The following is a 24,641-nucleotide window of genomic DNA, read 5'->3' on the forward strand; positions in this document are numbered from 1 at the left end:
CTGTACAAATTCAGGCAGATTAATGTGTTTATGAGGGCAAGTGCTGTAGATTTAACCACTCAAATTAAATGCCATCTGGAGCCTCTTACCCTACTTGGTACAAGCATCCTACATATCCTACATGAATTACGCCAACTCTGGCCTTGAATAAGAATTCAATAATTTTCCTACCTCAATTCCATCAATAAGCATTATGCTCATTACAAGACCCATCAGGAAATATAGCTAGTTACTTCTAAAACATCATTTAAAAACTGCGAATAATTCAGATTTTTACATTAGGATTTTTAAAAACATATGAAGAATCTTTTAATCCAATTAGCTAAATGGGTTTGAGGAATCAATTTCCTTCTTCCTGACACCCAAATGCATCTTCATAAAAATCACCATAAGGATATAGTGATTATGTGCATATAGTTCTCTATATAATCATTTACAAATCCTAGTTCTTACTAGTTTTTATTATTTAAATCTGTTAGAGTAACTTTTTTTTCTTCAAACCTCAAGAGAGAAGAAAACAGAGAAAGATGTAATGACTTTTCAAAACAAAACTAATCTGAACACATTGATTGGTTCAAACAAGTATATGTAAAAAAGAAAAAAAAAGATGGTAATAAAAGCTATGTTTCAGACTTACTCATTCATACTCAAGAGATATCAGACAACCTAGTGGACGTGTGATACAAGCTGTCACTATTCCATTTTTGACTTAGGCTCACTCACGGGGACCTTCAGATCAGCTGCTCCAACTCAGTTTACAGCTCATGTGGATGTGACTTATTCCTGCCCTTGCTATCAAACAGAAGGGTCATTTTACAACCTTTACTAAGAGCTCCCCCCTCTTTATGCTAATCCTTTTTCATCTATAAAAAGTTACATGAGCTTAGCACTCATCTAGAAATGAATGGGTTAAAAAATGAATGGCTTAGACATTAAAAGTTTAAGCAACAGCTACATCTGAGTTGAAAAAAAATTTAATGTTAAAAATAAGTGTCCTGTCAGTAATCATTCAACCATAAGACATAGGCTGCCAAAATGACTATATTTTGAAGAAGTATTTTCTCAACCTAGACTGCACTTCAACCAAATAAACCTGTATATTAACACAGTCATAGTTTAATTTAGGGTCCTTCACAATGAAGATTTAAAAATAAAAATCCCTGTCTTATGAGGTGCCTTTAAAAGAAAGGAATCATTTTGAGTAATTATTGTGACATAAAGTTTTATTTTTTAAATCTTAAAATGTGGATAATTACTTGACAGTTGTCATATATAGTGGATTATTAGAGTTCATGTTCATTTTTAAATCAGAAGACAGGTCTCATCATTAAGAGTATGAATTTTTTGGGAAAGTAATTGTAGCTGCTTGGGTTCATTTTGCTGAAAAAATACAGTCAAATCATCTTGAAAACAAAAGCAATTGCCTGCAGGTGCCTTCAGGCTCTGCTCTTTCTTTTACTGCACAGAATTAGCCAGAGAAGAGGATTCAGAGCTTAGGCCCACTGAAGAATGGTCCCATTCAGCAGCTAGGATAATGGAGATACTCAGCTTATGTCCACTGCTATTATGAATCAAATTATGAGCGGACAATTTATATTTTAGAAATTTAATAAATAAACTGAGAATCCGTAAGCCAGATGAGAACAATGGCACCTAGAGCCACAGCAGGGAGTAACAACCCATCAATTTAATGAAGAGCCACACCAAATTTAGAAATGAGGCCCAAATGACAAAAATAAATAAATAAATAAATAAAAATAAAATAAAATAATTACATTTGATCAGCATGCTTATGGGTAAGTCAGCATGCTTATGGGTAGGTTAGTGCCTGCAGCCAGTGACTGGAGAGTCCCTTACTTTATTTGCAGGTAGCGTTTCACTTTAAAACAATGCTGTCTATGTAAGCATTATCGACAGATAAGACAAGTGGCTGATATGCTATGGTATTTTAAAAAACTGCGTGAGGAAAAAAAAAAACAGGTGGCATAAAAACGACAGTAGGCTAAAATAAAATAAAAAAAAGCATCACTCTCTGAAAAAACGTGCACATACACAGTAAAATGGTATACACTTCCTGACCTTGTAAATAAGTGACTCAAAATAAAATATCCTTAAGAGGCAACTGTTACTAATTGCCACACAGTTACCCAGTTCTTACTGGTTGAATCTCCTGGCCATTTGCATCCAACATGGGCCGGCCTCCTTCCCTATTCCCTCAGCCAATACTCATAAAAACATACATAACCAATGATTTCCTTACACAACTAACGACAAAACACAGGAATTCCGAGAAATACAGCAAAACAGACAACACTCTACCTTGCTTTACAGTCGAGCCAGGCTGAAGGTTACTTCTCAGCCCCCCAAACTCCACTAACCACCAAGGCAGATACGGCACGAACACCCCATCAAAGCATCCCTGTCACTAAATGACCTCAGAAAGCTGGACTTTCCAAGACTCCAGGGAAGGAACACGGTAAAGATCATAACGGTATTTTCTATCTTTGCTGACGTTTCTTCTGGACAGGTATGACCAAGTGAACGTATAAAGGGTCAGTTTTCACAGGGTCCCCTGACCCCTAGACAAAACGAGGGGCTAAGGTTCCAAGTTCAGTTTGAGAGATGACAGCGAGAGATTGCATTGACCTCCAGCAACTCTTATTTCCAACGGGGAATCCCAAGGATACCCTTAAACATGCAATGCCCATGCACTCGACTGGGTTTCTGCAGCAAGGGCAAAGTGTCACGATTCTTCCCATCTGCTCTCCCCCCCAAAAAACAAAACAAAACAAAACAAACCACTGTGTCCTGGAGGTACTGCAATCAACTATGTCCAAGCGACTTTTGCAAAAACGTTTCATTTATCTGGAGTGCATGGAAGAGAGAGGGAAGGCATCGAATCAGGAAACCTCCCTCGGAGGGAGCAGAACTGCTAACAATCTGTATCTATTTCCCGGGGCCACTGGAACTGGTTGGTGGCTTCCCCCGGCGTGGGAATGAATCCACCGCCTCCGGACCTCGGAGGGAGAGAGCAGGGCAGGGCCTTACCTTGTTGGAGGCCATCTCACTGACGGAGTGCCTGGTCTGCAGGGTCTCTAGCTGGTCCAGACACCAGTCCAGCTCCTCCAGGGTCTCGCTGGCCAGTTTCTGGTAGGCCTCCTCTGCGAAGAGATAGGGAAAGGGGGGCTCAGTTCTCAGGCGCTTCCCGGGGCTGCCGGCGAGTTCAAAGGGGGCCATCCTGCCGCCGTACCCCGCCATGCTCGGATGCCCGGTGCCCGCACATGAGGGCTGCTCCTTCATATTGCCGGGCCGGGAGCGCTGCTGGCGGGGCAGCCGGCCTCGGGGCGGCGCGGGCTCTCCAGCTTGGCGTCTCCGTGCGGCGTCCGGAGGGCGCGCCGAGGGCGGCGGAGCCAACTTTTACGCGCGGAGACGCGGACGGACCCGGAGACCACGATGCGACTCGGAGAGACGGCGCGGCCGGCCGGGAGTCCTAGTCCTGGAGGATGACGAAGGGGGAGGCGCGTGCGCCCCGGAGGAGCCCGCCCCGCGGGAGCAGCAGGTCCAGCGCCCGAGCGCCCCGCCGCCGCGCCTCGCTCCGCGCGAATGAATCAGCCGCGCGGCCGGGTGGGTGCGCGGCCACCACGTTTCCTGTTTTCTTTCTCAACTCGGCGGGCGGCGGGCGCAGCGCCCCATCGCCACCGCGGCTTTCCGGGAACACTCCCCCTCTCACGCCCCTCTCGGCCCCCCGCGGCCCGGCCCCTCCCCGGCTCCCTACAAAACGGTCCTCCGCAGCCTCCGCCCGCCCCGGCCCCCGGCGTCCTGCCCCGCTGCAGCCTTGGTGCCGCCCCACCGCGGCATCACCCCGCTGGCTGGGAAGCCCGGGCGGAGGGGAGCGCGGGCGAGGGTGCCTTCGGGGCTGCGGTGGGTCCGCGCGGGGAGCGGGGAAAACCCGGCGTGGAGCCCGCGGCGCGCGGGGAGGGGACCTGGCGCGCACGCGCGGCCGCGCACCTGCCCCGCGCGGACCCTGAGCCCCTGCGGAGCCGCGGCCCCCGCCGGGTCTCCCCGGGAGCCAGAGCCTCCTCGTCTGCGCCCCTGGCAGCCACCCGGGATATTTCACGGGAGACCCGACGGGCTGCACCAACAAGGTTATGTAGGACCCGCTCAACCGTTTCTGAGGGTTTGGGTTTGAGGGTTTTTGACTCTTCGTTTCTGAGGGTTTAGGATTTGCCTACTTTCATGAGGACAGGGTGGTGGTGGGAATAAAAGCATTTCTACCAAGACCTGACTTTTTTCAGTACTCAGTCTCTGCTCAACACCAGACTAAATTTGGGGGGCGGACATATACAAGCAAACAAAAACATGCAAAGTTGTGGATCGGAGCGCTCAGATTTGACAGTATGCTGAAATTTCATATTCAGCATTGCCTAAGAGTTACCTTAAAGCAACAGCCCTGGGAATGCACAGAGTAAAGGCAATCTGCACATGTCCTGCATGCGTGCTGTGGGAGCCTGTGGAATTGCAAACCAGAGACCAGGATGGTCTTGGGATGCCAAGTGGAAAAAGGCTGGCAGGGTGTTTCTATCCACCATGCACAGAATAAACTACAGAGGTGAGAAACATGAAAAGACTATGTATGAAAGCCGGTTCTGTGTACAAAAGTTGACCTGGGGACCATGGGCACTCTCCATGAACACATCTATAATGGAGAACTTCGCTACATTAGCCTGTGGATAAGCAAACTTCTCGCGGGGAAAATAATCTAAACTCCCCAAAGTCCATCTTATAAAACTTTGTCATTTTCGGTTAGGAAGAATACATTGAAAAGATTACATGAGGTTGGTGAGATGGCTTTTCTTGGTCTTGGAATCTATAGGTGTTGATATAGGAGAAGAAATTCTGCCTTTGAAACGTAGGCTCTATAAATGATCAGCAGCGCAGATTGAATCTCAAGCTCCTGGGATTCTCCAGGTAAGTTTTTATATATCATTTGTAAAAGTTAGAATAACTTGCAAGTATTTATTACATGTACTGCGTGGTTCGTTGTTATAAAGGATTCTTGAACTGCTGCTATTCACTTTGAGAACTCTAGGTTAAAAATTGCCTCTTCCATTCTACTGTGTGTGTTTCCCCCCCCATACCAATCTCTGTAAATGTATACTTGAGGTGAACAAACAATTGCCTAAACCTTGCCAGGTGAGTTATAAAGTGTAAGGCTGGAGCTTTAAAAGAACAACCTTAAAGATAATTTAAAATAGTAAGTATAAAATATTTTACCTGTATAGCCTTGCCCTGATTGATTATAAGAATATGAAAAATATAACATGCTTGTTATAAAAATTGAAACATTATACAAAGACATAATGGAGAAAGTCCCTTGTAATCCCACATCCTAATACTTTCCATATGCAAGTATAGCAATACCTAGTTGTGATGATGGTAGTACATCTATATGTTCCCAAGGATTTGAGAGAGGAAAGGGGGGAGAGGAACGAAGAAAGAGAAAGAGAGTGAAAGAGAGAGGGACTTTAATGTGAGAAACATCAATTGGTGGCCCCCTGAGGAGCCCGAATGGGGATTGAACACACAACCTAGGCCTGTGCCCTGACTGGAGTCCAACCTGCAACCTTTTAGTGTATGGGACAATGCTCCAACCACTGAGCAACCCTGCCAGGGCTATATGGTTTTGTTTTTGCTTTTTTCATCTCTCTGTTGTATAAAATAGGGATGTAGGATATTTTAAGAATAAATTGACTTATTTTGGGTAATCTTTCCATTGTTAGCACACCCAGTGGGTTAAAGATGCAAAATCATTGTGCTAAGGATTTTTTATTGTCATCTTTCCAGTCACTGGTTACATCAGAAGCCAGGAATCCTCTCTCCATACTGCTAAATCTTGGCTTTCCATGTTCCTCTTTCCTGCTCTCCAATTCTTCCAAAAGTCTGAGCTCCTGTGTAAGTAATCCCCTCCCATCTTCAGCTTCTCAAAGCTTTTCAGAAATACAGGCCTTGGGATGTGGCACCAGATATTATATTTCACTGTTTATTTTTTAATCATAATAGAAATGTAATTCTGGAGAGCCAATGCTTCAAAACATGTACTTAAACACAGGATTGCCCTTAAGAAGGAAGTACAGGGGCAATGGGAACAACTTATTTCAGAAGACCTACTTTATGTCCAAATCCTAGACAATCAACATTTGGGTGCAATCATAATGTGGTAATAGATGTATTTTAAGTTCTAACATCTGCATGTACCTTATAAATCTGGAGAATGGGGAAAAAATGAACAGAGCACATCTACTTACCAACAAGTAAGAAAATAATTGCTAGTAACAGCAAAGAACAGTTTGTTCTATAAAACTGTTGCTCAAATAAAGGATTATTATTGATATTAGCATAGAACTAATACTACTTTTTCCAAATGCCTAGGTTTATAGGCAATATGGTTAACCACAGTTTTTCAGGATCATTATTAAATCTTAACTTTTAGGAATTTTAACCCCAAATGGTCTAAGACACTGAGTAACTGACATTTTCATCCCTGCTAAAAAGCCTCAATGTGAAGTTGCCAGCGATCTTACAGGAACTTTAATCACCACGCTAAACAAACCCACCTAAGTGTCATCGATAGCGAGACACAGTGAGCTCATTTAATTTTGTATTTTACCAAGAACACACACTGTATTCCTGAATAAAATACTTTTCTCCCCAGAGAGCAGTATTCCCTGTGGTACTGCTTGAAACTATATGAAAATTCTTCTATTTAACTGCCTCAAATCTTGCTAAGTCAAGGAACTAACTATAGGGAGAAAAATTCCCAAATCCACAACTGTTGGCGAAATTTCATAAAAGCGAGGAGAGTGCAATGGAACAGCAACTGAGAAATAACTCGAGCCTTTGAAAAGTCTCCTCCTGCATGGTTTCCTTCAAGGCACCCTTGAACTATGGAACACCCGTGATTCTACTCGGGATCTTCTGTGAACAAACAGTTCTCAATTCTTGCAGGCTAGCACTTGGCTTCCGTCATTGTGATGTGATCAAGGGTTCCCCTGACACATGGCCTGAACCGGCGCCAGGGCTCCGGGAGGAGATGCTGAAGCAGCAGCTTCCCTATGCAAAGGAAAAAAGGAATTGCCTCAGAGCCACGGCAGTTAGCGAGGGGTTGAGGTCGTTTTCTTGTGAAATGTTTAGCAATTACGCTTACCCACAACTTAAGCAATGTTGACCATTGAGGTAAAAGGATCCACTCTATGTGATGTGTAAATGTGTGGACGTTGGCTTTACCAAATATGAATGACTAAGGTCTGTATAAGTTTGTCATAATTCCTAGACAGGCCTATTGGTAGAAATGAAGAAAACAGTCCTCCCCCACAACCCAAATCACTTACTATAAACACCATTTGCTTACACTTAGTTAAAAAACAAAACAAAACACACACACTATAATAACAGATTTAGATTTTGCTTAAAAATAAAAAAATATGTATTTTACTAACCAATTCCAACTTCTCCTCTCCTAATTCCCACCAAAATTTTCTCTTTGTTCCTAAGGTTGGAGTTGATGGTATCTGAAGTAGGCAGAACTGGAGAAAAATGACTTCTATTTCATGTATTGCTTTGAGCTAGTCCCTCCCTGAGTTCGCTATAGTAAAAAATTTGTGCAGGTTAGTTCTCACTTTTGCTGACGTTTCCCCCCCTCCTCTATGCATTTTATCTGATGGGAAATACATGAAGGAGTTGGATTCATTTTCAGTTTGTACATGTAACAGGTTTAAGCAGAGCTTGCCAGTGGCAAGCTGCTCTCCTGTCCAAGTATATTTCTGGCATCAAAGTTCTTGTTTTGAAGTATTTTAAAAGCTTATGAAATATATAATATTTCACTTATTACTCAAAAAATCCTCCAAAGGGAAGATGTGCATAATTTCTGAGTTTCTTTGCCTTCTACCTTCTCACTACCTTACGATTTTTTTTTTCCTAGTGCTTTGCCTAAGGCTCTAGTAGAACTTGAAAATGAGATAAATGCAAGATTGGGTTTCAGTGACTTCTAGTACTATCAGTAAGTCAACTTCTAGAAGCATCAGTAATTTATTTAGAATGGAGTAGGTGTGATGCATTTAACAGAGTCTGTAAACACAAGACGATTACAAGGGTATGTGTTAACCAAGGAAACCCTGGGGGTCTAGAATGGAACGAATAGAAAGCATTCTGAAAGAAGAAAACACATGGGCTATGGGAAAACACACACACACACACACACACAAAACCCAAAAACCCCCAAAACTATTTAAATCAGACTGGGATAGAGGTAGAATGGGAGAAGGCTGAGTCCAAATGAATGAAATAGGAGATAAGAGGGTAAGAAGGATTTTTGAGAAAAAAATATGAGTAAAAATATTTTCTGAGGTATGTGTGCATGTGTATGTGGAGAAGGTAACTCCCATGAGTAGGGCCTTGCTCAGGGGAAAGAGGCTGGAGAAATCACCAGACACTGGCCATGGAAGTCTTGTCAGGCACCTGCAGGTAAGGCCTTTGGACTGAACCTCAAGAGTGGGAACTGCTGAGTGACTCCGAGTACTGTGTGATATGGGCTCTGATCTTAATTAGAAATTCTAGGGCTCTGGAATAAATGGGATTGAAGTAGGCAAGGTTGAAGTTAGTGAGACCATTATCTTCAGCCATATTATTGGTAGGATAAATTTAATAATTTATAGAACACTTGCTTCTTACCTAAGACAGTCTCAGAATTAAAATTATACATAGGCATGTGTTCACAAAATATGTCAGGCATGAAGAGAAAAAGACTTCCCAATGTAATTTGTAAGGAGATAGACTTCTTGCTCTTAAAAGCTATAGTCTTCTAGTCACTGAAATTTTAATCATACTGCATTCACCGTAACTGTTTTCATCAGAATTTCTTTCAGGGAGAACCTGCCTACAAGAAAGTGTTTGATAAGGTGTGACTTTATCAAAAAAGGTGTGACTTTAAGGAACCCTGGTTTGGATGAACTAATCTGTCATCTCTTACACAGAGGAGAGGGGAAGACTATGCCGATTGTTTCAGAAGTGTGTGTGTGTGTGTGTGTGTGTGTGTGTGTGTAAGAAGTCAATTTGGCAGACAGGGTAATTCCACCCTATAAATCATCTTCTCCCTCAAATCTTTAATAAAGTTACTGATGACATAAAATGCTAAAATGAAGAGATTTTCTTTGTTTTGTTTTAACGCAGTGAAGGGACTGAGCTTGGAGGCTGAATTGGCCCAAACTGTCAGCCAGAGTTGATACTGAAGAGAAAAAAGCAATGAAAGAGGAGGAAACTTGTGGAAGTCAGTGTAAGAGCAGGGAGGGCTTTTGTCCAAGGAGTTGGGATTTGAGCCAAGGTTAATCAGACAATCTGGGTTGGAGACTCCATATGACCTATGTTAGACTATAAGCAATATTATCTCTTGACTGAAACTGGAAGAGCAGAGGGAACTTCCAATTTCTCTTCTACATACAAGCCATTATTCCTGGCACATCACTTAATCTTTCTTAAGCCTTACTTTCCTCACCCGTGGACTGAGGATAATAAAAACTACCTTATAGATTATTTTAGTGTAAGTGAGAGACCTTGAGTTAAATAACCTTGCATTGCTCACCTAATCAATACTTTTCCAGGCACTGTATTAAATGATGGAGATTTAGCATTGAACAAGGTAGTTGAAAACTCTGCCTAATTCTCAAAGACTTTCCACTCTACTGGTTATGATGATTTCTTTTATTGAACACCTGCTATGTGCTAGATGTTGAGTACCCAAAAGGTAAGAAAGTAACTGGGTTTTAAGAAGCACATAGTCTAATGAGGAAGCAGGTATGTAAGTTGTCCACTGAAACCAGGCAGTAGGTATAGGTAAGCACAAGGCAGAGAAAGGGGACATGGAAAGTGTCACCTACCACAGCCTGTGAGAGATCTGGGAACGCTTTCTGAAAGAAGGAATGTTAGCCTGGACTCTCTAAGGATGACTGAAGAGTTAACTTAGATGGAGGATGGAAGGTGACAGTTGAAATGAAGGGTAAACATGTGCCATTGCCAGTCGGAGAACAACTTACAAGATTGTTTAAATACGTTTATCTGCAATAAGGCATTTGATATATGAGAGGTTCCTTCCTCTTTCACAGGTTCTCAGTCCTCAACCAGTTACTATGAACCCTCACATATCAACCAGCTATGGGCTGAATATGAGTGAACAAATCTAAGATCTACAATAGTCTTCACAAGACCACACCAAATCATGCAAAGTTACTATGTATAAAAAATGTGAAATATATGTCATTGGCTAATGAAAGAGCACCACTTACTGTGGGTTTGCTGGGATGATAGTGCCAACATTTCCCAAAGAATGTTCATATGAACAGTATTCCTACAAGATTCTCTTTACCAAAAGAATTCTGTGGTTAAACAAGTTTGGGAAATGTTGAATATGTAGCCTCTTTGGCAATGATTTGTCATGGACATGAACCTCCCAAAATCTAGAAGTTCTACAGTAAAGAGATTCGTTTCATGACAAGTATAACCTAAATTTATTTGATATCAGATTTTAAAAAAATATAACTATAGTTTTTTATTAAAGCATACTTTGGAAAACTTTGTCCTGTACCATGTCAGGTGAGTCCAAAAACCATAAACACACTACTTGAGTTCTGTGGGTTCCCATATATTCAAAATCCCACCTACGACATCTTATTTCCCTTCTTAGGCCTTCCTGTTAGAATGGTCAGAGAGTAATCTGCCTATTTCCATTCCTTCCTCTTTCTTTTCCCCAGAAAGAGAGCAGTCAAGAAACCGCATACATATTTATTGAGCCTCTCTGATGTTCTGTTGCTTTGAAATACAAGAACATGAAAGATTCAACAGCCTGGGCCTGGGAAGGAACTTACAATATCCTGCTGAGAAAATCAGACACGTGACCAGCTGCTGCCTAGAGACAGTGTAAGGTGATGCAGAAATCATTCAGCTCGGAAGTGCTATTGTAGCCCAGAAGGAGGGGACTTTATGGACTGTCGTTAAGTGTACAGGGTTCCGGGAAGAAGGTGAACCAGGATGTACGTCTTTGATGATGAAGTCTGTGAGTTGAATGGCTGTGGGAGGAGGGAGTCAGCTAGCATTCTTTTCAGGTGGAAGAAAGGTCTGGAGCCTGGAGAAGGGTGACATGTGTGGGTGGTAAATAGAATGGATGGAGTAGACCCCTTGAAGGGAGAAAGGAAATAGAGTCGAATACTTAAATGTGTAGCCTTGAGCTAATGCAGATGGCGGGAACTGGATAAGTGAACTGGTAGCCCAGGAGGAGAAAATAAAGAAGAGAGCAGGAGGGAGATCCAGAATCCATTGCAGCAGGACAGATGCACAGCAAGCGGGAAGCAGCGTTCTCAGGGTATCCACTTCTGTGCCCATTAGGGCAGTTATGAGCAATAGAAAGGGCATGGCTTAGGGAAGAGAGGTCTAGGCTCAAATGATGGACTCTGCAACTTAGCAACCACGGGTGAATTATTTAGCTTTTCTGTACCTTGGTTTTCTCTTTTCTCAATAGGGCTAAAAATACATCCCACAGAAGGTTGCCGCCCCCCACCGCCCCAGGCCATTCTCCATATTTTATTTGAATTTTAAGACTATAACTTAAAAATCACATATCCACATGCCTACTTCATTTCTGTTGGTTTGATTTCTACTTAGATGCGTGATTTTTGTCAAAAACGATAAGTATTTATCAAGTCAGTTACATGTAATATATAACAGCTGATTTGAACTGTCATTTCTCTCCTCCCCATTTCTTCTCTCTCTCTTTTTTTTTTTTTCCAGTGGGGGGAGGACTAGAATCCATTGATTGCTTTCCATAAAATTGTACACGTCTCAGAAACGACATTGTGTCTAGCAAAACATAAAGTAAGATTTGCAACGCCTCTTTGCTGGTAGAACCTGGACTTGTCCAGTTGGGAGCAAACGATCAGTTGCCCAGAGCCCTTTGTCTCATGTAAGGCCAGCTTTCCCTTGTCCAGACCCTCTCTCGTACCTGGGCCCTGCGCAGCACCGCACAGGGGTCAGGGGGAACTTCACCAGTGCTTCAAGAGAAGGCCCACAAAGGGGTTGATGTGTCAATCCTCAGGTGGGCAAAGCAGTTAGGACAGCAAATTGAATAGTGCTCTTCCCCAGGGGGTACTAAGCTATAAGAACAATTCTGTACATATCTTTGATGCTAGGAGTAGTCAGCACCCATATCTCACTGAAAATGAACACAGTTTCAACTGCAGTTGTTTCATTAAGCAAGATGCATAAAGCTTGCCATTCATGCTTTCTTTCATTCTTACGATTAACTTTGGAAGTGTCCACAGAAATCTGGACACTTCTTGCCATGCTTTGATCTTGTAAACCCAAATTTTATTGTGAGCATTCCAGGTTTATGTTTAAGTTACAGCTTCTTGATCAGAGAAAGAAATTGCATAGCATTTTTCTTCCCATTGTCTGAACACACAATGGCTGTACATATTATATATATATTTCTAAATCTCCAGGGCATATTTTCTAGCTAGAATTATTTAAGGTGTGGACATTTTGCACTGAGATCACTAACTATTAATATGAGCAGAAGGTTTTTTATATAAGATACGTCTGATAGCAACTAAAATCAATTGTAATAGTATGTCCTTCTGGTGACTATATATATTTTAAACAGCATTACATATCTTAACTCTTGAAGTATAACTTTTAAGTTTTATGAATTTTGCTCTTTTGTTAACACTACTATGCTTTCCCACTATTTCACTGGAACAAAAGTTTTTTTTCCCTATAAATTTTTGTTGCAAATTTAACCAATGAAGCAGCTTCTGGATATTTGGGTCCACATTCTAATTTCAGTCTTTATATTTTGTTTTCATAACCTGTTATTACTGACCTAGTAATCATAGCTACCCACCTTGAAACTGTCCTTTCTTTATCAGTGTCAAGCCCCTGATAACCAGAGCGTTCTTTTTTTTTTTTTTTTTTTTTTTACATCTTTCAACCAGCAAGAGTTACGGGAGATTTCAACACCTGTGGAGACTACTGTCTTCTTCTGAAGGTCCAGGCTGTCCCCGTAGAGTTTGGGGGGAAGGTTGAATGAGATGAAGCAATGGCTTTCAGACTTTTTAGATAGTGAGCCATTGTAAGAATTATATTTTGTACTATGATAAGTATACTTGTTTAAAGTAGGTACAATGAATACTGTTGTAAATTATGCTCATTTTTGAATAAGTGTGGGCACTGATTCCTATATAAAAAATATGTACAGTAGAGGAATGCTTTGATACCTGTATTTGTTTAAAAGGTAGGGGGGGAGTGAATTATATATTATAATAGCCCTGGCAAAATTTGTTTGTAGTCTTTGTTTAACAAATCATAAATTTAAGTGAAATAAATAAAGAGAAATATATGCAATATAAAGGGAATCTATATATAATTGAAATAGTATACACACATATACACTACTTTATATTTGATTCAACATAAACAGATAAATAATTGAAATAGAACTTACAATAAATACTATTTATCCTTACCATGTATGACTCACTCTGATGTTTTCTATTCTACTTCATTTAAAAATCTTGACTGTGACCTACTAAATTGATTTTATAATCTCCCAATAAGTTTGAAAACATGAGCTAAGGAATCACCTAATTTAATAGAAGTTAGTCTCCCTCTTCTTTCTTCTTCCCACTTTATAATAAAAACTCCCCTACTTTCCTACTGCAAGGGCAAAGTAAGTAGAACACAGAGATCTCTAAGGTATGAGCTGCTTAATATGCAGATATTTTGTAAATCATTTCTCCAAATGTGTGAGTTTCTTCAGGGCACTAGAGGCTTCCCAGCTGAACACATGAAGCAGGGTCACCCACTGAAGTGCCTGCAAGAGCCAGACACGTCACGTGAATGAATGATGTGGTTGGTGGGGACTGCTGGGGCAGCAGGTGGGACCTCAGAGGGCACATGCAGGAATGTTAGCCAACTGTTGCGAGATCTGCCGATTTTTCAAGAGAATCCCCACACTTGGATACTTTAATGCAAAATGTACGTGTTCAAAATTTTGGCAACTAATTACAAAGTTAAATATTCTAAGGACCAAACAAAAAAGTTTATGTTCTTAGCACAAGTCACAGAAACCTTCTTGAGAGCAGTGTTTTAGACAAACCCTTAAAGACCTTACACATTCAAGGTAGAGAAATTAAGTGTTTCTGGAATCCAGAATGCTAATGTGGTGTCACTGAAAGACTATTTGATTTGGCGTCGAAAGACAGAGATTCCTTTCCTGGTTTCAACGGTTACTCAGGAATGGCTTTGGCCAAATGATCTCAGCTGTCCATGGACCAACTGGACCCCTATGAAATGTCCTGTGAGGAACTTGGCCTGACCAAAAATATCTGACTCCAATGACCTAACAATTACTAATGACACAACCAAACAGGGAGCACAGTTCCTCAAAGAGTGCCATACATCCTACTCTTTAATTGGCAAATGAATAGGAAAAAAGAAAATTTTCCATATAGCCCTCATTTCCCCCCCCCCCCCCCTAGCTTTTAAACTCTTACAAAAATATTACTGGAACTTCTAGCTGTTTATTTTTTAGGGGTCTTTTCCTCTTTCAGTCTCTCCTATATAACATGAACTTCCTAAAGCACCTCTTGTACAATAATAATAATATATATTCTCATGCAAGACCATATTCTATATTTTTAATACCTAAAGGTTTGCATCCAAACTTCAGTTAGACTCCTGAGAGCCCCTCTACAATCGACCTCACTGGACCCATCTGTCCACACCATCCCCAGTGGTTGATGCCGCCTACACTCGCTCACCTCTGGTTCGGAAGTCTCCTCAGGGTCTCATCTGCATATCTAGTCAGATTTGTCACTTACTCATCCAGTCATTCCTCCCCTTCCTTTTTCTCTATTTTATTCCTGCCTTTCATGGGTTGCTTCCTTCATGCAAATGCTCCTTCAAAGGAAGCAGATGACAAGCTGTCCTTAGGAGCAGCAGGGAAGTCCGGAATGGGTGACCCTGAGATTGCTCATGGAGGAGAGCCACTCAGGAGGCAATTGAGGATAATGGGTTCTGGAGTTGGGAATTCACATGTCTTTGTCTGTGTTGGTTTTTTTTTTTTTTTTTTTTTTTTACCAGGGGGTTAGTCCTATCCACAGAAAAAGTTAGGAAAATAGACATTGTTACATGGTTTGTACTTGTCAACTTAAATTAATTGAACTTTGGTTCAATTAATTACCAAATAAGTATTGTTCAATACCTGAAGGGGGCAATCTGGCACTATAAGAGGTGCTCAATGTCAGAGCTGAATTCGGAAGATCTCTGGCTTCAGAGAGTCCGCAATCTAGAGGTTCTGATCAACAAGTGAACAATTCAGTGATTCGAAAAGCAATTTGTGTGTGCTACGGTAGAAGCATTTGCGGGGAAGGAAAGTTGCGAGGGTCCAGCCCAGGCTTCCAGAGAGGCTGTCCATACTCTCCTCCACCTGGTAACTCAGCATCAGAGTCCACAAACTTGGCTGGGATTAAGGGAACAATGTGAGAACAACAGGAAGAATGGGTCTGGTTGCTCCGATGGGGCAAGAATCAGCTCCTGGCACCAGGCCTCAGGCACACCAAGCACAAAACAGTGTTCTCCTTCAACTCTCCAAATTCTCTGCAGGGGAAGCCTCAGAGTGAGGGAGGAAAGGAGGCAGACAGCTACAACCACCAGGGTGAAGAAGGAGAGGGTAGGCATGAGTTTCTAAAAGTAGAAAATCAACAACCTGGAAGTGGATTGATGGAAGATCGATCATGTTTATTAAAAATAAAAAGAAGACAATTATGGTAAAAAGGCAATTGTGGGAGGCAGAGGGGAAAAATTGGGGTTGCCATGTAAGTGGGTGAGGAAAACTTGATCAGATTTTGCAGGTGGAATTTCTCATACACTGCTTCCTCTGCCTGCTTCTTTCTCCCTAGGAGCGGGGACCGCTGGCCCCCGGGTCCTGTTCTCTTTGTGGGACAATGTAACTTTAGAAGTGAATTCACCAGGGCAAGTAAACATTGCTAACATAATTCTCCTTCAGGGTGAGATTGGCACCTGAATTTAAACTGGTCGGATTCTGGAGGAAGGTGTCTATTCTATCCGAGTTAAGCCCACTATCCAACTTTGGCCCCCTTCACACACACACACACACACACACACACACACACACACAGTCAATTCCTTTCTTTAGAAACAAGGCCAGAGGGTCTGGAACTTCTCAATCTTGAGTGGATTATATACTGGGTTATTCTGGGCCAAAGACGGACTTTTCAGGAGAAGCATTTTTGGAGTAAGGTGGTTCTGTTTTCCAAACCTGAGCTTTGCCAGTGACTAGTGTTAGACCCCCCTATAAACTGACTTCTCTAAGCTTGTTCTCTAATTTGTAAAATGGAAGCGGTATCTACATCAAGGGGGGATTTTGAAGATTAAGTAGGATGATGCATGGAAAGCAGTGCTTGAAAAATAGTAAGCGTCCAGAAAATGATTAATTGGATATGCAGCTACACAGAGCATGCCTGACTGATTCTTGAATTATTCCCAGCTCATTCTTCTCCCTGATTCCCTTATCCCCTGGCTGGCTGAGTCCCTCTCGGCTTTATCAATGTGATTGGGGACAGTAATCCTGGAGAGTGTTCTCAAATTTTTAAAATCTAATCAAACAAGCAAACCTTTTAACTTAGACATTCCACATCTTTGTGGCCTGTCTCTGTTGATCTGGCCAGAAGAGCTCAGAGGGTAGGAAAGAGCTTTCCAGGTGGAAAAATAAATAAATCAGCAGCCTGGAAAACAAGGCCCTCTGAGGTACACCCCCTCTCTAAAACAGTCCGCTCACCCTGTTTACTTTGCTATGGTGTCTAGCATTAGTAGGGGACTAGGAAAATCCAGGTTACTACCCAGCAGGCGTTCCCTCTAAAGATAGACACACACGCAAATACCATGTTTGATGCACGGCAGCCAAATCTGAAGTTAACTCTTCAAGTAATTAACTCGCTGAAGTATCACAATGATTTGTTTGCTAATAGATGGGAGTTTCTCCAGGGTTGCGACCACATCAAATTTATTTTTCAGTCTCGGGTGCTAAACACTGCCTTGTCACAAATGTGGTATCCACTAAACCTTGGTTGACTTAACTGAACAAGCATGGAGCATTCCCTTTATTAAGGTTACCTTTCTGTACTGTTTCCAGAGCTGCTAATGCATCTGAGAATCAATAACTAGACTTGGAGGAATATTAACATCGTTCAGGGGCTTGTAAACCTCACAGTCTTAGATGTCACGTGACTAGAGGGACTTTCGTGCTGGCAAGAGAAAGCCCTAGGAGAGTGACCCTTGTCTCCACTTCTTCTCCTCTTAGTGTTCTACAGAACCACTTATTAGTCTCTGGTTACCTAAAAACTTTATGACTTCTATTTGTTTAGGTTTCTGTTTCTTCTGGATGGGGGTCCATACATCCCATTGGTTTGGAATTTTCCAGGTTTCTATCTGTCATCCCAATGTCATTATGAATAGCATAGCCTTTCATTCTCCAAAGTGCCCTGGTTTGGCTGCTAAATCACAGGGACGCTATGTATGGGAGAGTTCACCACACATCATCTAGCTGCCTGACGCCACTCCCTTGGAAGTCTGGGTACTCGGCTCTGCCGAGGCTTTCCTCTGGGAGGCACGCCTTTCAATCCCTGCACTCAGGGGTTTTGGGTCCCCTCCTCAAAGAATAGACAGACACCTCTCTTTGGAGAGACTCTTGGTGAAACAACTACTACAAAATCGGCTCTTTAAATTTAAGCCTTTCCTGTCATTTTGGACTTCTAAGGAACACTAAAAAACAAAGACTTCCTAATAATGACATCCCCAAAGTTGCTGAAATGTAGAAAATATGCCCATTGGAAAAACTCTAGCCTAGTAATTAAACTTAAGTTTCTCAGGTTAAACTGCACCTTTAATAATGCAGCTTATTTTGTCAAAATCAGTTAAGGCCCTCTAATGTGTTTTGGAGTAAATGGACAGACAAAAAATTAAAATGTGGCTAGCCAAGGCAATCAAAAAGCTCACTTTATTCAGTCAATAACAATGGCACGTTAATGGATTCTTTTTACTACTGGGATGTAATTATGCGTGGCTTTAATTTCTTATAATGATGGAACAAATTAGATTACCTCATACTTTTAGGATCATTTGGTACATCGTGTCTTGGTGCTCCCATAAACCCCATTGGGAATTAAATCAGCTCCATGATTGTTCCTTCTCCCCATATTGTCACATGTCTGCCTCCCATCAGCAAAAATGGTAACCATTGTGTACCTTAATCTAAGTCACTGAAGTAGAGTTAAAAGAAATGATCTTCTCCCCTCTCCTTTCAGACCTCCCTATTTGTAGCTATCAAATTTTGGCATGCCTGCTGGGACACAATCTTGTTAGAACAAGCAGAGCAATTCTCATGTGAAACTTCAGGACGCTTTCTACCATAAGTTCAAAATGTACCTGTGATTCAAACTGAAATAGAGAATGAGTTGGTAAGAACATGATGAGCATCCCACAGTATTAAGAACACAAACTACTAGTTTCTTCTCCTAATTCCAGGTGGACGTGCAAGCTTCCAGGGAGGGAATCTATGGCAATATAGCATTAAAATAAATTAGTGATTAGTCTAAGCACATTTAATCTTTAGGTCCTTAACCCAGCACAGGTAAAATACTCTAGTAAACCTAATGCAACTTCCCTGAACACTGCATTTACTAATTTCATACTGTAAAAGATCATACTATAAATGACATAGCAAATTCAGTGCGGCAGACTGACATTAAATATTTAAAACACATGCAAAATTATTAATAAGCAACAACGTCACAGAGACTGCTAGCTGTCCCCTAATATTGGCATGCTTCCATCAGCTGTATTAGTAGAGAAAATTCAAACTAGAGAACATTCTTAGATTCCTATGCAGCCAAGTGTTGTCACATACACTATGTTTTTGTAGTAAATGGATTGACAGAAGTGGTATGCGGAGGTTTCAAGAGCTTTTATTAAAAGACATCTGTCATCTATCTCATATCTGTCCTTCTTCATTCTTTTCTACTGATGAGAAGATGAAGTTGATGGATGGGGCAGGAGCAGCCGTATTGGACCATGTGTTGAATTTAGGCATAAAGGGCACATCTAATAGCTTCCAAATGCAAGGAGCATAGGTTCTTGAAGACTCTATAGAACAGTGTTGCCACATTAGCTGTAGACTGTCTACTTTGGATTTAACATGATAGAGAATAAACATCTTATTCTTCAAGCCACTTCTATTTTAGATCTCTGTATTCACAGTGAACCACAGTCCCAACTAATACAAAGACCAACAGCAACTCTTCAATTTCCCTTGATCCAGGACTATAGCTTAGTCCTGTTAAAAAGGAATGTGTTCCAAATGCCAGGCTGAAAGTAGATACTGGATGACTGCTTGCCAGCTTACTATAATTTGAGAATATTTTGTAGTAACAGATTGCCAGTTTAGAGCTTCTAGAACTATCTGAAAAGGATTTCTAGAAAATATGCCATACAAAGCCCTATGAGAACAACCTGGAGTTTCCCATAGGGTCCAGATATTTGTCTTTCCAGCTGGATTTGGAAGTCACTCCAGTCTGGAAGCCATTGGGATGAACCAAAAAGTGGTTTTCCTGCCTTACAGGGGAACACTGTCATTTTGGGAAGTTCTTCTTTCCCGCAGCCCCTCCACCACTCACTATATAGTTGACCACATGAATGTTCACACGGTTTTCTGACTCAATAGTCTCCAAGCACACTGCTGTTGTTAGATCATTAAAAGCTAGAGGGTCTTTAAAAAATTTTATTTCTTTACATGATTTGTCACTTAAAGTCAATGTTCTCTCTTCCGGCAAATCCAATAGCTTCACAACTGAATTCTTATGGATTCAAGTCATGCTGAAAGTTTTATAGAATGATATACTGTGGTCATAAGGTCAAAGCACAAATACTTCTGCATGTACAGTATTTTAAAGCAAAACAGTTTATGTGTAAGTTCCAAGAGGTTATAGAATATGACTATCTTATTTATTACCAAATCCCCAGTAGTGCCCCTTAATATAAATCTGGTAGATGAATAAAATAGCCTGCCCAAGGTAGTAAACTTATTGTTTGCACACACCTGAGGCCTACCTCTGTGTGTTCATTGTCACTGGATGTACACACAGCCTCTGAATGACTTTGCAGGACTGTGCCTCTAGATTGTCCTCCACAGTTACCAAAGACTCGTGTTCCACATATTGCTCTAGCATCATGCTCCTCCTGCAGAGAATCTTGCTGCACAAAAGTGTTCCTCTGAAGCACTTTTTTTCCTCACTTAGGCCCCCCTAATACATAGACATATTGTTGGATGTACTTGGATGGAGAAGCATATGCATGTTCAAGCTCCCTTTGGGAAAATTTGCAACTATTAGAAATGTTAATTACCAAAATTAAGTGCATAGATTATGAAGCATAAATCTTAGTCCTATTTGTTCACAGCAGTCTAAACCTACATTAAAAATTTAGTAAATAAAATTGGTTATAAGAACTTTCTGGGAGAGAACTACCACTATTTCAGTGAAAGGATGATTACCCATGAGACTCTTGATCCCAATCAATCTTGTTAGCACCTCCTGTGCCCTTTCACCTCTCTATTATGTACTTCAGGTAGCAAGGTAAGAGCAGTCTAAGTAGAAACTACTTCAATCTTTCTAAATCTGGGGTTATCTATAGTAATAAAAGAATAATATGCTTATTAGCCCAAACAGCCAAATGACCTTCTGGACATCCTTCTGGACCACATTCCAGATGACCTTCTGGATGCAGCTGAGGTTGCAAGGGCCAAGGCAAGCCTCGATAGCTGCGAGGGTTGAGCCCCTTACATGAATTTCATGCATTGGGTCTCTAGTCTGATTATAATAGGAAAAACAGGGTAAAAAATACAGAAAGACAAAATGATCTGTCTTTCCTAAAGAATGCTAGCTAACCATAACGCCATTGATAATATGCATCATAAAACAGATAAGATTTATAAAGGTAAACCTTATTTGTATTAAGTCATCTATTCTCCCTAACATCAGCATTTATTCATTTGCCATACACTGCCATGACATGTTTCCGAATTTTAAAATGTTAGCGAGATGCCAGTTTTTAAAGATAGTTGAGCTATTCTTTCTGGCAGTTTCAGTATCTGGATTAGAATTTGAGTAAAAAGGTATAAATACGTCATGGTGAAATACTCAAAGGCCATCAGATGTTTGAGACTGTATTATTGTTATACAGAAAAGTGTCCTTGTTCTTGGGACGTACTCATTTGAGGATGAAGGGCCAAGCATGACGTGTGCAGCTTTCTCTCAGGTGGTTCACAGAATAATAATAGTGTGTGTGTGTGTGTGTGTGTGTGTGTGTGTGTGTATAAAGAGAAAGAGGATGCAATAAAGCACTTGAGGCAGAATGTTGACAATGGGTGAGGAATATGCATGTGTTCTTTGTACTGTTCATGAGGCCTCCCGTGAGTTTGAAATTATTTCCAAAAAAAAATTTTTTTTTAAAAAGGCAATCGAAACAGGGACCATAATTAAATTATTTCATATTTGAACACTCTTTCCTGCCCTCCCCATGTACACACACTTCATACACTCATGGATCCACTTAAGTGGCACTTCACTGTACTTTCTGGCTTGCATAATGAGGGCTAGCACGTACACAATTGAGAAATTTGGCCTTCTATTCACGTATTCAAGCTCTAAGAGATTCTGAGACCTTTTAGACTAGGGGTGTCGAACTCAATCAGAGAAGGGGCCAAAATCTAAAATCCAGCCTAAATCGCGGGCCGAATGGTTTACTGAACAGTCATAAACTGTCATTGTGATGGAAACGCAGCGGAGTGCAGTGATGACAGCGCGGTGCGGGCCACATTGCAAGGCCTGGCGGGACGGATTTGGCCCGTGGGCCTTGTGTTTGACACATGTGTTTTAGACAATGGTTTGGTTTTTAAAGCAACAGTTCTGAAGACATACTCTAATGTCCTCCCTTACACACGAGGCTGCCCTTTTGTCCTTTCAATTTGGTTGAAACCGGTCCCTGGAGTAGAACTACCTGAGAACTCGTGCTTTAAAGACAGCAGAGGCTCCCCTAAACCATAGGCTATTGAAAATGTGGCCAACAGTGACTGCTCTGCATGGTTGACTTCCAAAGTGCTGATGAATACAATGAACTGTGGAAGACATATGGCTTGTTTTGCACACATTTACTGTGATTGATGGTCCAGATTTGGCAAGTTAGTTCACTCCCCGTGGAGAAGAAGTTGCACTGCCTTGCCTCTTTCAATATTCTCGTTGAGACAAGTCTCACTCTTATGGGCTAATGTACTAACAAATCACTTTTAATTTGCAGCATGATGAATTTATTAGCTACACTATGGATCAATGCTGTACATAATATTCCTCTTAATTAAATGTCCTTATTGCAAATGCCTCTGCAAATTTTCCTTCAGATAAACAAACGAAGACAAGAGTCTAAGTGCCAACCAGTACCGTATTTTTCGGACCATAAGATGCTCCAGACCATAAGACGCACCAGTTTTTAGAGAAGGGAAATGAAGAAAAAAAGATTCTGAAACAAATAGTGTCCTAAAATATTTTATGTGCATTAAAACCCAACATCACAGTCATAAACACATATAATCAACCCTGTAAAGTAAACAGCAGCATTTAGAACCATTTTAGAGCTGGGCAAGTAAAAAAAAACTTTTTTTTAAAAGTATATGTGTAGGCTATATTTGGACCATAAGACGCAGGGACTTTTTCCCCCCACTTCTGGGGGGGAAAAAGTGTGTCTTATGGTCCGAAAAATATGGTAATTTGGTCCCGGGACCAAAAATCCAGGGTCAGGGCCAGAGTTAGGTTAGAAAGTGATGTATTATGCATGGCAGGTTATAATACTGATATATGTAATCAGAACCAAAATTGACTCAAACTATTCTATGCCTCAAGTTATTCTGACACCCAGAGTATCAGCCTCTGAGCAAGCCAACTTTAATTGCCTTAAGAATAGAAAAGAGAAGATAAAGTTTGAGATAATCAGTTTATTTGGCAGTGGCAGCAGTATGGGGGATGTAAAAGAAGAAAGTTGAAAAAAGTGAGAATAGTAGAGTATCAATTTTTAGTATGAATTTGAAATCCTTCTTTTAATCTGATGAATATCATTCCGAAATACAAAAAGAAAGGCTAGGGAATAAGGATCTAATTCCAAGGTACCTCTAAGGAAAAGGGTATTTAAGTTAAAAAACTGACCTGGATTGTGGCCAGAATAACTGTTTTATTGTTGTTGTCATTAATAAAGAAACATGAGAAGAATATATGGTTTCTCTTGGTACTCACTAGGAGAGAAGGGGATAGGGACAAGAAGGTAGAAGGGAAGGAGGAATAAGAGAGGGAGAGAGAGAGAGAGAGAGAGAGAGGGAGAGAGAGAGACAGAGAGAGACAGAGAGACAGAGACTGAGAGACTGACAGATAAAATTTGGAAAGAAGTAAAAATTCAGCTTTAAGGTCCCCAAATATGTTGTATTTCAGATCCCCTTCCTAAGATCAAGTTTTGCTATAATATATTAGAAATGTTTCTTATTTTAATAATCAAATTGGTAGACCTATTAGCCAAGGTAACCTTTGCCTTCTTGTTACTCTGGAGTGAGTCCTGTGGGCTACCATTAGACAGTCTTAGCTATGCTCAAACTGGTGCACTTTGGGTGAGGTAGACTACTCTGCTCTTAAAGGAAACCATGCAGCACCAGCTCCGACCCTCCTAAGGTTAGGTATGCCGTCAGGTCCTATGGGCTACCCAGGTGCCAGTATTTTATCACAATGAACCATAAATCTGCTGGCAGTGAATTTTCAATAGCCCACAAAATTTGGTGACTTGTTAATTCAATTTTGTTATCCTTTTAAAAAAATATATATTTTTACTGATTTTAGAGAGAAAGGGAGAGGGATTGAAACATCAATGATGAGAGCAAATCATGGATAGGCTACTTACTGCATGCCCCTGACTGGGGATCGAGCCCACAACCCAGGCATGTGCCCTGACAAAGAATTGAATCATGACCTTCTGATTCATAGGTTGACACTCAACCACTGATCCACACTTGCTGGGAGTTTAGTTCTCTTTTTAACTACAGTTTTTTTTTTTTTTTTTTTTTTTTTTTTTTTTTTTTTTTTTTTTTTTTTTTTACTTCTCTCTAAAATATCAATAAATCATCTGCTTTTACTTGCTTACCAATTAACTTAAAAATATTTATTTAGCAAGAGTATCAGAAACCATGAATTAATACATCCATTAGTGACGATCCCCTCTCCTTGCTTAGTTTTCTTTTTAGGTATTAGCTTTTTTCTACCTTTCCAAAAATAACCTGACTACCAAGACTAAGGAGCACTTCAGTTGTAGAAATGTCTAAAGGCTGCCAGCTTTCATAACAGAAAGGAAGTAAGTTTCATTAAAGAAAGAAAAGTCAGTAGATTCTATGGTTGCTTTACACACTGTCTTCATGTTCATCAACACCCAATTTTCAT

General features: G+C 41.0%; 1 protein-coding gene across 7 annotated transcripts in view; it reads right to left on the reverse strand.

The window, feature by feature from the left end:
• PDE4D (phosphodiesterase 4D) overlaps positions 1 to 24,641 on the reverse strand; it is a 1,149,946-nt gene that overhangs the window by 41,865 nt on the left and 1,083,440 nt on the right. For 6 of the 7 annotated variants that reach the window (XM_036410645.2, XM_036410646.2, XM_036410647.2 and 3 more), the window contains one exon: positions 3,049 to 3,161. In XM_036410645.2, the coding sequence (XP_036266538.1) occupies positions 3,049 to 3,161 (113 nt within the window). Of the gene's footprint in view, positions 1 to 3,048; positions 3,162 to 3,250; positions 3,785 to 24,641 lie in introns of those variants that run through there. The other variant, XM_036410651.2, reaches the window with a different exon arrangement.

The sequence above is a fragment of the Pipistrellus kuhlii genome, unplaced genomic scaffold (genome assembly GCF_014108245.1).
Source record: "Pipistrellus kuhlii isolate mPipKuh1 unplaced genomic scaffold, mPipKuh1.p scaffold_m20_p_4, whole genome shotgun sequence".
NCBI classification, from domain to species: Eukaryota; Metazoa; Chordata; class Mammalia; order Chiroptera; family Vespertilionidae; genus Pipistrellus; species Pipistrellus kuhlii.